Genomic DNA, 15,172 nt, shown 5'->3' on the forward strand with positions numbered 1-15,172 from the left:
TTAATAGATTTATTCATTCAGATAAATTCTGGATGTGAAGCAGTCCAGACAATATTACAACACGTGAGGTGTGAATATATTAAACTACAGTGACATTGGACAATATTTTCTAAATGACATACCCTTCTGATACCAGAGCGTCATAAATTTGTTGCAGACACACTTCCCTCTGAAGTATTCCTCTATTTTAGATCATCTTTCTTCAGTAGATATACAAACCAGCTCAACCTGAGCTGTTTGTTCATCTTGCTTCCTATCCAGTCAATACATCAGCATCTTGCCTTTCCCGCCTCTTGTCTTTTAGACAACATCACCGTCTCCAGACCAAACATATTACCAGATGTTTCAAAAACCTTTGACTCATTAGCTCCGACACTCCACCCTACCTGCCCTACCCCGGGTTCTTGAGCTCATCCACTTCTCTCCCTCCACTCCTTGCATCTTCACCTTTCTACCAGGCTCCCACATCATCTCCACTGATCATCATTCACCTTCTGGACAGCACACAACTCCACCTCTTTTTCAACCTGATGGCTGGACGAACAGACTAAACCTCATCTGTAATGTGAGTAGCCACATCATGTAACCGTCCAATGGTTGTAATGGTTTAAGTTAGTGTTTGTGTAAAGTGGACTTCTAATTACTCTATAAATGAAGTCAAACGGGAAAGTTTTGACTTTTCCCACCGATAAAAGCACCGTTACTATAGATACTGACTTTAACTCTCATATTCATCTATTGCAATGTAAAACCAAAAGGTGAGTACCAATACTGTACAGACACTTTTTAAGAGATCAGAAAACAAACTCGGATGCCAGTTTAGTTCAAAAGACAGGGGTGGTGTGTGGTACGGAAATGAAGAAGATGCAAGATTACAATGGTCAAATTTTATTAATAGTTTATAGACATTTTGACATTACACCATGTAAAAGACCACCTGATTTTGAAAACTGAGGTGGAGCTAAAAAACGCCAAAAAGTCAGTCAGTTCAAAGGACTCGGCAGAATTTACAATATTGATCTTCAGGAACTTGATCAAAAATGAATCCGGGTCACCTGCAAACAAACATCTGTGCCACAACTGCAAACGAAAGAAAGACCGTAAATAAGTCGATGGTGAATAATATAAAACCTCAAACCACTTTTAAAATAGAAATGTCCACAAGGTTGTTCTTGTCCAACAAAACAATTCTTAAATTTAAATGGCTAGTCTGTGTTTACCTTCTGCGTTCAGCACTTTACAAGTGTGCTGCCGCAAACCAAAACAAACATTTGATATTGAAATTTAAGTGGCCGAAGCCTCCTGTTGATTGACTCTTTGACATCTGCATAAAATCACACAATCCAGTGTCACCGCTTTATGAGGCTGGTGACTTTTTAAACTGTAGTGTTCAGTTACATTTATTAAATAAACATAAAACAAAAAACAAAACAGCGGGTTTCTGGGCTTGCTTCATTGGGGCCTTCTGGCCTGTCCCTCCTGGTCAACAGCAGTTTGCAAAGCCTGAATGGTATCTGAATGACAAAAAAAATAAACAAATGAAAAATGTTAAAAATAAAACGTACAAAATTCTGTGCTTTAAGACAAAATTGGCTCTTCCTTTGAAATTCTCCAAGGTGACACGACTCGCTGTAAAAGGCATGATGGTGAAGTTTCTTTCACTCTAGAAAGATAAATTCATGAAATTGCTTCCTGATAAACATGAAAATAAACCAGCAGGTTGTACAAACCCAGTAACTTTTGAGAATAGTCCAGCAGGTCAGGGAGCGCCGCCTCGATGTTGTAAGACGTCTGGTCCATCGCACTGATGAAGTCATTTGCCCTCTGACCAAAAGTTAAAAAGAATTCAGACTGTTGAAAGCAATTATAGCCTATAAGCTGCGAAAAGAACCAAGTTTGAAGAACGCTACCTTGAGTTCGACATAAATGCTTTCCTCCAGCTCGGCCACTGCGTCATAAACGCTGGTGTCCACAGATTCCTACAGCATAAAGAAAGTGAAGAAAAACGATGAGTAAAAATAATAATAAACAATGTGATTTTGGATCAGTCTACTTTACCTCTTCTGAGGAGCTGGAAAGAGGCTCCTGAGTCTTCACTGTTCCACGGGCTTTGGCACCACATTTCAGCCCCTTTACTCTGCAAAATAAAAAGTTTTAGTATTTATTGAATCGGACGTCGGATTCGTGTCAAAATGACGTCATAAACAAGCAAACCATCTAAAAACGAGGCTGCGGGGCGGTTTAGTACCTGTCAGCATAACGTAGCGTGTTCATTGTGTATTCACACGAAGCCATGCCTGGGGCCACCATCGCGATCTGCGACACAAGAAGGGGACATTTTTATGTTCTAGCATATGTATGCTCTCGTTCGATGTGGAATGAACAGAGAGGATGAACACACCATGCACGTCCTGGACTTTTCGCCAATGAAGGAATCCCTCAGAACTTTAGTCAAAGTGCTCATCCTGAACGGTATGTGATCACTGTTCATGCCCAGTGAACGGATACACTCCTACAAGAAGAAAAACAGAAAAGATTTTAAACACCTTTGTTGATGACCGAGTGTCAAATGAAACAATTCAGCAGCTTATTTGATGTTACTTTAGCTGCATATTGGCAACCTGCAACACCTCCACATCAGCCACAGTCTACCTTGAGCGCCAGGAGGCTGCGGTTTATCTCACAAGTCTCCACCAAAGTGTTGCGGTCGTTGACGGCGTCGTTGGTGCCGCGCTCGTTGCCGGCCAGATCCACCAGGGAGAACTTTCCATGCAGTGTGTTGGCGCGATCATTGCGCCGCAGCACAATCTGGAGGATGGCGTGAGAGCGGGATGAGTTCACGTTGGCTGCGGTTTGGCTCGATGTTCTGGAAGGAGAGGTGGAAATTTTTTTAGGTGTTTGTCTTCTCCCCTGATTTTTAATTCCTTTATTACATGAAATGCCTTTTTAAAATGTTATTTTAATCCGACTACATGTTGCACTTCACGTGCATCAGTAAAATCCTTTAGAATGACGCTTTTCACATCTTAAATTAACACGGCCTATCACAAGCCTTTTATATTCACCTGTTCAGAGTATAAATTACCTGCAAGTGCTGCCGGCTTGAACCATTTTGATCACCTCGTCCACGTTGGACACATGTATCTCCTTAAGCCCCACCACCTGAACCTGCTGGCGATCGTCCTCCAAAACACGGAGCTTGGCTTTCTTATTCAAGAGGTCGTATACCTAAACAAGCGCACAAGTGACAATTATTCTCGATTCGGGATTTTAATGTTCGTGAAAGTTTTCATGGGAAAGAATTCTCACCTTGCTATTGTAAATCTCAAAGAAGCTGACGTAAACAGAGACGTCCAGATGAGCAAATTTCCGGTGGTTCCGATGGGAGAAAACATCCTGTGCTGAAGCAGAAACATGCAGGAATTCATTGATAAAAGACAAAACAATCTACATTGCTTGTTAAGAGGATGCTCCTGGCTCCACATCCTCTCATCCAAGTGCAGTTCTTTACCACATAGGACACCAGGGGCCCGTCAGACATACAAACTATCTTGGGAGTCGACAGGTCTGTTGTTTGTAGTCACCAGTTTGAGGGGAGAAGAGAATATCTTGGCCATTTTAATCATTGTGATAAGAAACCACACTAGCAAAGCTATATTTGTTTCCCGCGCCCAATTTACAGCTGGGATGAAACTAAAATGAAACGGAGGGTAAAATGTGTGGGAAGAGGAGCAATGCTGATTTGCTCTTCACAGAAAGTCAGCCAAAGCCAATGAGTCGGAGTTTCAAATAATAATAAATCATGTTTTTCATTTGATAAAAAGGGAAAACGCAGACCTGAACGCCATACATGGGAGAAGGAGTTTCATGTGAAAAAGGAGGAGCAAGAGCATGAATGGATTAATGTGTCTTACCAGCCAAAGCATAGATTCCACAACTGGTTTTCTGCTGCCGGCCATTAAAATCACCTCCCATTGTCTGGGTTATAAAAAAAACACAAACAAAAAGGACCAAAAAAAGTTAGTTGTTTTTTGTAACATGTAGAAAATTGTGCACCAATCAAACTGATCCTTCACAGTGAGCAGACACTAACATGAGTTTTACCACTTCCCGTCTGGCCATATGCAAAACACGTTGCCATACCACCTTCAAAAATGGATTGCACCAAGGGCATGGCTGTGAATCTAGAATGAAAATAAGAGTACGGATTAAAAACAACAACAAAACAAACATCTTAACTTTCCAGTGGGATTGTGCAACATTTCAAAAATGCATCATGTGCAAGGCACATGTTTCAAAAGGCTCACGCAACTGTGATAACTGGTTTTTATGCAATATCAGTCTGTGCAAATTCAAAATGCATTTTAAAGAAGAGAGAAAAGCATTTCACATTACGTGGGAGGAAAATACTCCCCAGAAAGACAGAGGAGTGTGAACAAAAAGAGAATCTGAGTAAAAATCAACCAGATGCTTGATGATGTCAGATTATTTAAGGAAAATCGTCAAACTTTCTGAAAAAGGCACTGATGTACTTACTTGTAGACAAGCTCGTTGGTGGAAGTTTCATCAAATGTGTAGTCAAACCGGAAGACCTGGTTGTCCAAGTATTTGGTGAGGTCCACCTTGTGCTTTGGCTCGTGGACCAGCAGCTCTCCTCCCCCAGTAACAGACACGACATCGATCTCCTTCTTATTGATCTCTGAAGTACGGATTGGAACAATGTCAAAGCCTGGATGAAAACTTCTAGTTCATATTATATTTAGATGACAGATTTATCAATGACCTCCGTTCACAGATTGGGACAATACACAGAATGAACATTTGATAAATTGTGGAACAATAGTTAAAATAAGGAGATGTGTTGTGATGTTGGACGACCTTCAAACCATTCAGAGAAACTACAGAAATTATTTTGTAATGTGAATTTAAAAAAATTGGCTTCGGGGATTTCCAATGTAATGCGTCTTGATTTCACACAACATCCCAACCTTTTTGAAATTAGGTGTGAAGACATCCCGTCCAAACATACCTTGTTTATTGAGGGGACGCTTGCGGACACACACGCAAATCCTGTGAGGCTCAACCTGCAAAGACTCCAGACGTTGAAACGAGGAAAAAACACCCTAAACACCCTTCAGGCGCGACTTTAAAGAAAAAAACCATCACGCTCACCACGTCAGCGGCTGACAGGGGATTTATTTCCAAGGTCTCCCTTAACTCTTGAATCATCTCATAAAATTTATTGTTTGGTCGAGAGGCCTCCCCGTGCTAAAAAAAACAAACATACAAGTAGTGCAAGTTTGAAGAAATTGTAAGTAAGAAACTGTGGTCATGACTTGGAAAAAAAAAACAAACATAAAAAGGCAAAATAACTGTGTGCGTCACCTTGGTCCTCTTTGCCTGGATTTCTGGAGGCTTCATAACCGAGGAGAGCCGTTTGCTGTTTTTGTTTACTTCTTGTTGAGCCAAGGTTTTCCTTCTGGCTGCTGGTACTGTATCAGTATGCCAACAGCTTAATAAATATACTTTTTTCAGACAAACACCACATCATAAGCTTACTCTGCAACACATTTGACATTTTCCTCTTGCAGATTTGTTCTGGCTGAGAAACAGTCGACATTATTTTGATGTAAGAACTATTGATTTGAGAACTACGTAGGATTAGTTACTGACTCCTGGGTAAAGCTGGAGGAGGCATTCGCTCTGGCTCTTCGTTTTCATTCGCAGGCTCACACACCAAAGGCGGCGACTGTGTGGGTTTGGCATTGTTCCTCCGACACTGCTGACTGGGAATGTCTGGGAAAGGAAGGGAAGTGCAATGAAAATTGAAAAAGGATTGGACAAAGTCATGTTTGAAAGGCTAAATTGTGACCCAAATCCAAAGCATTCAAAGACATGTTCAGGTTATAAAGCATCACTACCGACCAGAGTTTGAGAGGACGGATGATGAAGGGAGATCAGGACTGATCACGTCCTGCTGTGACTCTTTGGCCAAGTTCTGAAACAAGCACGTCTGACGCGCCTGAGTTCGAGTGGCAGCTGAAAGAAAAACACAGCCAAGTCACCGGCTGCGCCGCTGAATTCCTACACCTTGTAATGACTTGCCATTCATACGAAGGATCTTTCTGTGGTTAAGCCTCACATTGGTGCATTTGAAAGAAACTGGACAAAGCAGGTGACTCTCAAATCACAAGTCATCACAGTCATAAGTTCACTTAAAAAAAAAAAAAAAAAAAGATAATACACCTCATCCCAAGGTGCAGAACAGTCACTTACAGACATTATGAAGATAAACAACTCCACAACTTTAAGTCAGTCTGGTTGAAAAATGATCAGCAAAAAGAGAAATCTATCCCAGTTAAAATGTTTAACTCGATTCACACGTTAACCGTACATTTCTACACACGTTTTAGGAAGAATGTGAGGATTAACAAAAGCAGCATGCCAAGAAATACCCAACACCCAAATGTGTTGATTTTTTATTTGTGACCTACTGAAAACCAATATCTGAAGCAACGATTGTTTCAAAGCTCAATGTGACTTGAACACATTTTACTAGGATTTATTTGTTTTATAGAATAAAGGGGGTGGGAAAGTAAAATCTTAGTAAATGAAGCTGTGAAGTTGAACGTAAAGAAATGTGGAAAAATAGTGAAGGACCCAAATGTTGCTTCAAAAACTAAAGTGAGTTTGATCATTTCCAACTGCCATTAAACAACTAGGTGGAGGATTTTCTGATTTAGTGCGAATACACCGTTAAAACATAGTAACAGGAAGTAAATGCCGACCTGACTTTTCACCTGGAGTTCCGGCTTTTGGGAGAAAACAAGTAATTAGGTGATAGAAATGACCATGGCTGCATCAGAAATTAATGGTTGGCATTATTTACGTACCTGAGGAAGGAGCAGGAATCCGAGATGAGCGCAGTCGAGTCTCATACTGCTGCAGAGGAGAGCAGAAAACAGTCAAATACATCCTTCATTTAATTCAGGAAGGTAAGAGACCATCACAGGTTCACTTTGTTTTACCATGTCCTTTAATACTAGTCAGCAGAATAACATTTTTCATACCAAAGTAAAAGTAATAAAATTAGTGAATGTTTGTCATTGATTCAGGACAATAGTTTTAAGTGTAGGGTTTCCTTCCATATTTAAATCATGGCACAAAAGAGTAGCTGTTTGATGAGGAATCATTGTTTGTTTTCCAACCAATTTTGTCAATTAGATGCAGAAAACACCACCTTGAAAATTCAGGATTCATAAACAACCCTACAGCTTGTTGACCTCGAATAAAGAACAGTACGAGAGTCGTTCAGTTGAAAACAAAGACTAACCCAAAAGAAAGTCTGTTATTTCAAGTAAGATGGTGACATGATAGTCCAACGTTCAACCCCTTACCTTTTCTGGAGGAGGAGCAGGTTGTTCTTTATGAACGGCAGCATTGAGATTTTCCAAAAGCGAATCCAAAAGCTTTGGATTGAGGTTATATATGTCCCCGAGCTCAATCTGAAATAAAACAACAACAACAACCATAAAAACACAAGATTCTAATGTGATTAGTGTAACTTAGAAATCATATAGCATCTTAACAAAAATCTGAATTCCCATCTAAACCAGGGGTGTCAGACATAAGGCCAGTGGAGGATTTCGTTTTTTGGTTTCTCTCTGTTAAAAGCACCTAGACATGACTGTGTTGTATTTGGTGCTTTATAAATAAAGTTTAATTGAATTGGGCCAAATCTGACCTGCCAAACCACCAAGTAACTCGTAGAAATGTCAAACAAAACCTTGAGATTGTAGTGATTGTTTGGTTTCGTGACAATAACGACATCACCATGTATACCCAAAGACATCTTCAGAAGTTTAAATTGAAAGATTATGGCACTATTTTACCACTCTGGTCCGCGTAAGATGAAAAGTGGCGGTTCGTGGCACCTGAATGTGTTTGACAACCCTGATCTAAACAAAACACGACAGGTGACTTGTTGATTATTCAGTGTTTTCAGAGAAAAAAGAAAGAACAAAAAGACAATTGCAGCACAGATTTGGTCGAACAGCGTACAACGTGTCAACCGTCACACCAGTTGCGCTGTGGATCCGTTGCAAAGCATAATGATTGCAGATGTTTTGATGCTTAATGGCGTAATAAAATCTTATCTGGTGGATATGAGCTTGCAAACCTCCTTCATCTGGGTCTGGCTTCCGACGTGCCACTCCACCATGGCGGTGGACTTGACGCTGTCCACAGTCTTGACGGTGGCTCCGTGGATTCGCCCTGGTTGGAACACGAGCAGATGTTGAAGTCAGCGTCACGCTGCCAGACTGCGTGGCTTCGTTATTAGGAAATACACCGTCAACTCACCGTCGCTGCGGCGGATTTGCACCGACAGCCCCATGAGGAGTGTGGATATGTTATGCTCCATTTCCTGGAAGTTCCTGACTGACAAAGCTAACTGACTAACAAAAGATTCAAAACAAGTGGCTGTCGAGCAACCGCTTAGTCTCTGTCGTTGTCACTGTAAAACCCTCCGACTGAACTTTCTGAAGAATATATTTGTTCGCACGCAACTGCAGCCTCTTATATCCACTTTTTCTCTTCTCTTTCGCCCTCAGCTCCGTGCTCTTCCGCCAAACATTTGAACTGACGTCGTTTTAAACGATTTAAATCTGATTGGTCAGCTTGACGCTTTGCTTCTTCTGTGATTGTTTTTTTTTTTACTCCCTCTAACTTTTACCAAACACTGCCACCTCCTGGTTGTCTTAAAAACGACTAGATTAAAAAAGTAACTACAGGCGAATGTATGGAGGTTGATCCAGGTCAAAAGGTTTGTTCATTTGAAAAAAAAAAATGTGATTGAAAAATTTTTTTTTTTAATCTGAATGTACAAGGTCTGATCTGCAATTTTCAAAAAAATGTAAATACTATATTAAAAAAAAATAAGTGTATGAAAAGTTTTTTCTCTATACATATCATTTTGGTTCAGCTCTGGAATTCTTTTGATAAAATCCTTTATTTTCATTTTTCACTCTTAAATATATTTTTTTAAATGGAGGTGTTGTTTTTTCAGTTGCAGGTTTAATGGTTTCAGATTAGATCATCTTTTTTTCCCATTCAAATCCTGTTTTCAAGTTTCAATTTTTTTTTACACTTTCAGATCGTATTTTTTCAGGTTCAAACTTTTGGCCCGGTTCTGTCGTGGGGGCGTGGCTTCCACTGAGAGGGGTGTGGGATCCTGTGTGGGATTGTTCTAATTTTTTTTAAACAAAAAGTCCAATCAATGATAATAACTTTGATAATACAATCCAACATAGAAGACATACACACATCAACTAAACAACCATAAAATAAAACTGAACAAAACAAACAGAAACAAAAATAAATAATAATAAAAAAAGAACATACACTAAGGGTTTTCATTGAGTTTACATTATTTTATAATGTGTGGTATTGTGAGTGACAGCATTGCAAAGAAAGCTCAGGGCGTTTCCTGATTGTGTTGCTTTCATTGAGAGTTAAAAGAAGGCACATATAAACATTGGTAAAAAGGACGACTGAGGAGGACTGAAGTTTGAGCTGAACACTTTGAGAACATTAACAGCAGCTGATAGTATGAAGGTAGTTTATACAAAGCTTATCCCTACTTGCTCGATTGACACCTAAAATCGTCCTTCTGAATGTTACTCAGGCTCACGATACTCAGGATAATTTCCACTGTACCTTTGCTATTTATATTTATATCTGTATTTCTTCACTGCACGCCAGCAGGTTGGCCCGACGAGGACACCATTGTTATCAGCAATACTGCGCTGCATTCACGTCTTATGTGGAAATAGGAAACATGGTTTTTTAAGTATGGATGTTAAAATTAACAATCTGTAATATTTCACTTTTTTTATATATTGATCATTGCAAAAAATTGTCCAAACTAGCCTGTAAAAGTGATCTGTCTGCTCAGCATAACGTTATTTACAGCTATCGGGTGAATACAGTGTATAGAGAGTATTGCGTTACATAATTCAAAGTACCCACTGTTCCTGAAGGCAACACAATCTGCAAAGCTGTCACTCACAAACCCACACATGATCCCACACCCCTCCTCAGTGGAAGCCACGCCCTTCTCAGAGAAAGGCACACCCCTCTCAGTGAAAGCCACGCCCCACCAATGGAAGCCACGCCCCCACAACAGAACCGGGCCAAATGTTTGAACCTGAAAAAATACAATCTGAAAGTGAAAGAAAGTTTTGAACGTGAAAATAAAATCTGAAACTTGAAAACAGGATCTGAATGTAAAAAAAAATAAGATCCTAAACCTGAAAAAATAACACCTACATTTAAAAAAATATATTTAAGAGTGAAAAATGAAAATAAAGGATTTTATCAAAATAATTCCAGAGCTGAATCAAAATTATATGTAAGGTGAAAAAACGTTTCATACACTTATCTTTATTTTGAATACAGCGTTTTAAAATTTTCAAAATTGAAGATCAAACCTTGAACATTCAGACTCAAAATATTGTTTTTCAATCACGTTTTTTTTTTCAAATGAACAAACCTTTTGACCTGGATCTACCTCCATAGTAGACGCTGATATCAAAGGAGCTCAAAGGAGATCAGCCAAATTTGTAATGAAAAAGAAGGCGATATGGGGGTATTATTGTAGAAAAACTATTTGTCAATGCATATGGAGAGTTGTCTGTCTGTATGGAGAGTTGTCTGTCTGTACTTCAATCCGTCTCCCCAAAGTCAGAGTGGTCAATGTGTCAAGGAATTTGTCAATGTGAACTGCAGTCTTTCGCGATTTATTCGGAAACGGGTGGCCGAATTGTCAACGAAAGTGATGGCGATCCATTCTCAAACTTTCTGCACATTTTGATGTGTTTTCTGTGTTTCTCCCAACGGTGTGAGACTAGTTACGCACCAAAAAAACGGCGTAAGAAAAATAATGCGAAAAAAATATATAAATGCAGCCTAGAATAGTAATCTTTGGGCCACGCCTCTAAAAGAGGCAGGCACAATAATAATAATAAAAATATATTTTCAGTGTTGTTCTTAACATACACATGGAAGTCCATCCTCACATAGATGTTTTTTTACCGTGGGAAGAAACTGGAGTACCCAGAGGAAACCCACGCACTAACGGGGATAACATACAAATTCCAACAACAAAAGAAAAATTGTTGAAAACACCAGATGGCTTAAAAATACTGACACAAAATTAGCTAAAAGCTAGAAATGGCTTAATAAGATAATAAAATGTTGACTTTACTCTTTACATTTCATAAACTCCTTTCTAAAGATGCCATACAATATAAGTTATAGTAATAAATGAAAAAAAATAAAGGTTGCAGACACCCGGGTTAGGGTAAAATGATCTCTAACACACTTATCACAAATTATCTGGTCCTAAAAATGTATTTCAATAATATGCCCAAGCTTTGTTGCGAGTCCATCAGAGCCAACACAAAGACAGACAGTGCCACACACATTCACATCTACAATTTAGATCCACCAATTCATTCACCAATCATCCACTCAAGTGCATGATTTTTGTACTTTGTGAGAAAAAACAGATTTCTCGGAGAAAACCCATGCTGCCACAGGGAGAACGTGCAAGCTCCACACAAAATGGCACCCAAGCTTAAATCCAGGTGTGATCCAGGGGACTTCTTTCCATATGAAGTGCAGGTGTTGACCACTTGAGCTCCGTTCCTGAAAAAAATACATATATAGAATATCTGTAAAGTTGTGTTGTCTAATTCTTCTGACTATACCTGTTTTTTTCTTTTCGTTGCAATAAAAATAAATGATAATATATTTGCATGCTCATTCTTCATAACACCTAAGATTACATAGCCCGGAGCATTACTACTGTGAGATGTGTATCATGAATGCCAAAGTTCTGCAATTTCTATTTATCTGACAGGGACAGTGAACATTCATGAACATGAGAAAAATGCAAATAAATCAGAGTTAGCCAAATAGCTCAAAATCCTAATACAATCATTACAGTTTATCTATCTATCTATCTATCTCTCTATCTCTCTATCTATCTATCTATCTATCTATCTATCTATCTATCTATCTATCTATCTATCTATCTATCTATCTATCTATCAATATATCTGTCTATCTCTCTCTCTCTCTCTCTCTCTCTCTCTCTCTCTCTCTCTCTCTCTCTCTCTCTCTATATATATATATATATATATATATGAATAAAACAACCCTTAAATGATTTTTCTCCTCTATGTACTAAATAAGACACAAAGAAAGCACATGACAATTAACATTAAGAACACGTAAATCTGTTCACATATTACATCTCATTTGTTCCTGACTGGGAATTATCAAGACAGTTTTGATAATGTATTTCTGATAATAATACTGTATTTACAGCCATTTTTTTCCCCCAATAAATAGTTTTGTCATCTATCGCATGTATCATAAAATTGATTAGCAGTACATTTAGATCAGATCAGACTTTAATAATATGAAATATGAGAAAACATTTACGACGAGGACAGATCATCTAAAGCTTCATATTCAGATTTGTCCGTGTGTGGCATGAGACCTTTAACCTGAAAGTTGTCTTGTTGTCTGATCCTTTCATTGCCATGTCCATATCCTGTTTATTACCCTCCTGTTTCGCTTATTGCATTTTATCCATGTGGTGAGAGGAATCCTGTGTTTGTCCACATGCCGGCTCTTTTCCCACACCCGCTGCAAATCAGGCACAACAGTTCAGTCCCCCATGACATCAACAATCAGGGACAGCTGGAGAATGACCCATAATGCAGTTCAGCCTTGCCTTCAGCGTGGGAGGCTTTCCCATTTTTCCTCTTTTCTTCGGTGCCCCCTCTAGCCTCCCCACTATGTGCCCACACCCTCTCAGCCTCCCCAAGCCTCCCAACTATACACAAGCCGGACTTATGTATACACATTCCCTGCGAGTGAACGCTGACACATGACAAATCAAAGGTCTAATAAACATCTTGTGCTGAACAATTTTCCCCCCACAGCCAAAAGGATGAAAAATAAACAAATCCCTGTCGGTTGGCTGTCCAGGCCATTTGGTAGGTCTGTCTGTCGATGACTGGGTGGCCCAGGGCTGCTTGGTGTGAGGCCTGGGATGGAGCCACAACTGTTTCCTGTGGGCAGCCCAACCCCCAGAACCTCTCCACAACTGGCTTGGTGGGTGGTATTTCCCTCCTCCTTCTTTTCCTCTCTTCCCCCAAACTCTTACGCCCTCCCCACCCCCCCTTCCACTGCTCTCCACTCCTCCTCCTCCTCTCAGACAGCCACTCCGTCTATTCTCACAGCCTTATTTGTGCGCTCAACACGCTGTGGCATTGAGGTAACTGGGTAAACTCAGCGTAATTTCAAACTTCTGCCTCCTGCTTGAGAAAAAATGTCTTCACTTTGTGTCTTCTTGGTCATGTCTTTGACTCGAGTCTGAATTACAGAGACACTGAACAGACTGGTTCATTATAAGATCATTTGAGACAGGGCACAATTAACACATTGACTTTGGCAAGTGTTTAAGTAGTTTGAGTTCCTGCAACTTAGGAAAGTTGAAGTGTGAGCTGACACAGCATTTTGGTGGCAGCAAGACATTGAAGGTGTGCAAATTTAATTCCCAGCTGAGACGTTTTAACCAAACAATTGTGTATTTATAACTTAAATTGAGCAATTTTGACTCTAAAACTTGATTAAACATAAAACATTTTAGCTTAAAGTGAATCCTTACAACTGATAAAAGCAACATTCGCGATTTCATCTCATAGACACTTGTGTTAATATGTTTTCTGCTCTACAAAGTCAACATCTTCATCAGCTTGGCACAGTTCAGCCTCATGATACAACTTTACACCACAAGGTGGTGTTTTGAGCCACTTGAAAAGTAGCATGTGGAATTTTTAACACAATAATGGTTGACGCACTTGGCTGCTACACATGGTGCGTCTAGTTTACATGGTCCACACTTTAGTTACACGTCTTTTTTTAAGAAACAGAGAAACAGACAATTGTCACACCAGTTTTAAATGTATATGTAGATTTTTGTAGTTAGTATACACTTACGATTTACCAGACCTTGCTTTTAAAAGAGATCAATTAATCTCAAGCCTGATGAAATAAAAAAAAAAAATTGTTACAACAATAATAGTTATGATAACAGTCTAATTTTGCTCATAAACATCAACAAAAAATATAATCACAAGATGTTGTCAAAACCTACATTAGATTTGTGTGTGTGCTCGTGTGTGTGTGTACATAATGAAATCATGACATCTTCCAATGTGTGACGTGAACATGTGCAGTGTTTTTGTGTTTGTCTGCCTCATGCGTGTTTCTGTTTGTCGTCACCTTTTCACAGCTTCATACACAGTGTGGATCACAAATGCCACAAAACATTGAACTTAGTCTGTGCTGATGCTCAATGTAACCTTCTAACGTGAACCAACAACAGTGGTCTCGTACATGTGTGATTTAACTTGAGAAATGTATACATTTTTGTGCATGTTTCTTAAAAGTTTACCATCAAGGTCACTGAATGCTTTCTTTTAGCAGCTTGAGTGTGGGTTAGGGGCTTCGGGGAGGGACTTCCCTCAAATAAACTCTGCACGTTGGCGCATAAACAGCTCTGTAACTCACTTAATTGTTCGCTCTGATAAGGCTTCAAAGTTTCGCTGCAGCTAATTGGAAATTGAGCTTTTCAGGCTCAGCCTCTCTCAGCTGACGCTCTATCTACACTGGGGCTATGCACGTGTTGATATTGCAGTCATGGAAAAGAGGCTGCAGCACCGAGCAGAGCTGGTTCCGCAGACTGGATAGCTGGTAAATGGTGGCGGTTGATTTGAGGAAGGAGGGGTCTTGTATCTGTTGGCCCCGAGTCTGTTTAACTGCTCCCTCCTTCTTCTTTTTCTTTTTTTCCATCTGTCCAAAAGCATATTTTCTCAGTGTAAAGAAAATTGGCAGAGGCCACTGCTCTGTTCCCCTATACAGACTAAATAAACACACATGCATACAGTACGTGAGCCGAGCACACTCACAAACCACCCAGGACGGTGACAGACAAGGGGAAAAAGCAGTGAGGGGAACAAAGGAGAAGAGAAAATGAAAGTGCAGAAGAGGTGCACAAACTAGTCCATTATGTACTTCGTCTTTCATTTTTTTC

At 39.7% G+C, this 15,172-nt stretch overlaps 1 protein-coding gene across 2 annotated transcripts; it reads right to left on the reverse strand.

Moving 5' to 3' along the window:
- Positions 1-874: 874 nt before the first annotated feature.
- kif2c (kinesin family member 2C) lies at positions 875-8,645 on the reverse strand. 2 transcript variants are annotated; one of them, XM_080484605.1, is made up of 22 exons: positions 8,362-8,642; positions 8,180-8,274; positions 7,398-7,505; positions 6,894-6,942; positions 6,789-6,812; positions 5,926-6,039; positions 5,674-5,796; positions 5,386-5,492; positions 5,173-5,268; positions 5,030-5,084; positions 4,537-4,699; positions 4,094-4,184; positions 3,915-3,978; positions 3,310-3,401; positions 3,086-3,228; positions 2,653-2,866; positions 2,402-2,512; positions 2,249-2,316; positions 2,059-2,137; positions 1,911-1,979; positions 1,731-1,824; positions 875-1,514 (listed from the first exon to the last, which is right to left on the reverse strand). In XM_080484605.1, exons 1-22 carry the CDS (start codon positions 8,420-8,422, stop codon positions 1,453-1,455), a joined length of 2,082 nt encoding a protein of 693 aa, XP_080340731.1. In that variant the 5' UTR covers positions 8,423-8,642; the 3' UTR covers positions 875-1,452. The 2 variants fall into 2 exon arrangements, with proteins under 2 accessions (XP_080340731.1, XP_080340732.1); XM_080484606.1 differs by lacking the exon at positions 6,789-6,812 and having other exon boundaries at positions 8,362-8,645.
- Positions 8,646-15,172: the final 6,527 nt, after the last annotated feature.

This window comes from Lipophrys pholis (assembly GCF_963383615.2).
Source record: "Lipophrys pholis genome assembly, chromosome: 1".
Classification (NCBI taxonomy): domain Eukaryota; kingdom Metazoa; phylum Chordata; class Actinopteri; order Blenniiformes; family Blenniidae; genus Lipophrys; species Lipophrys pholis.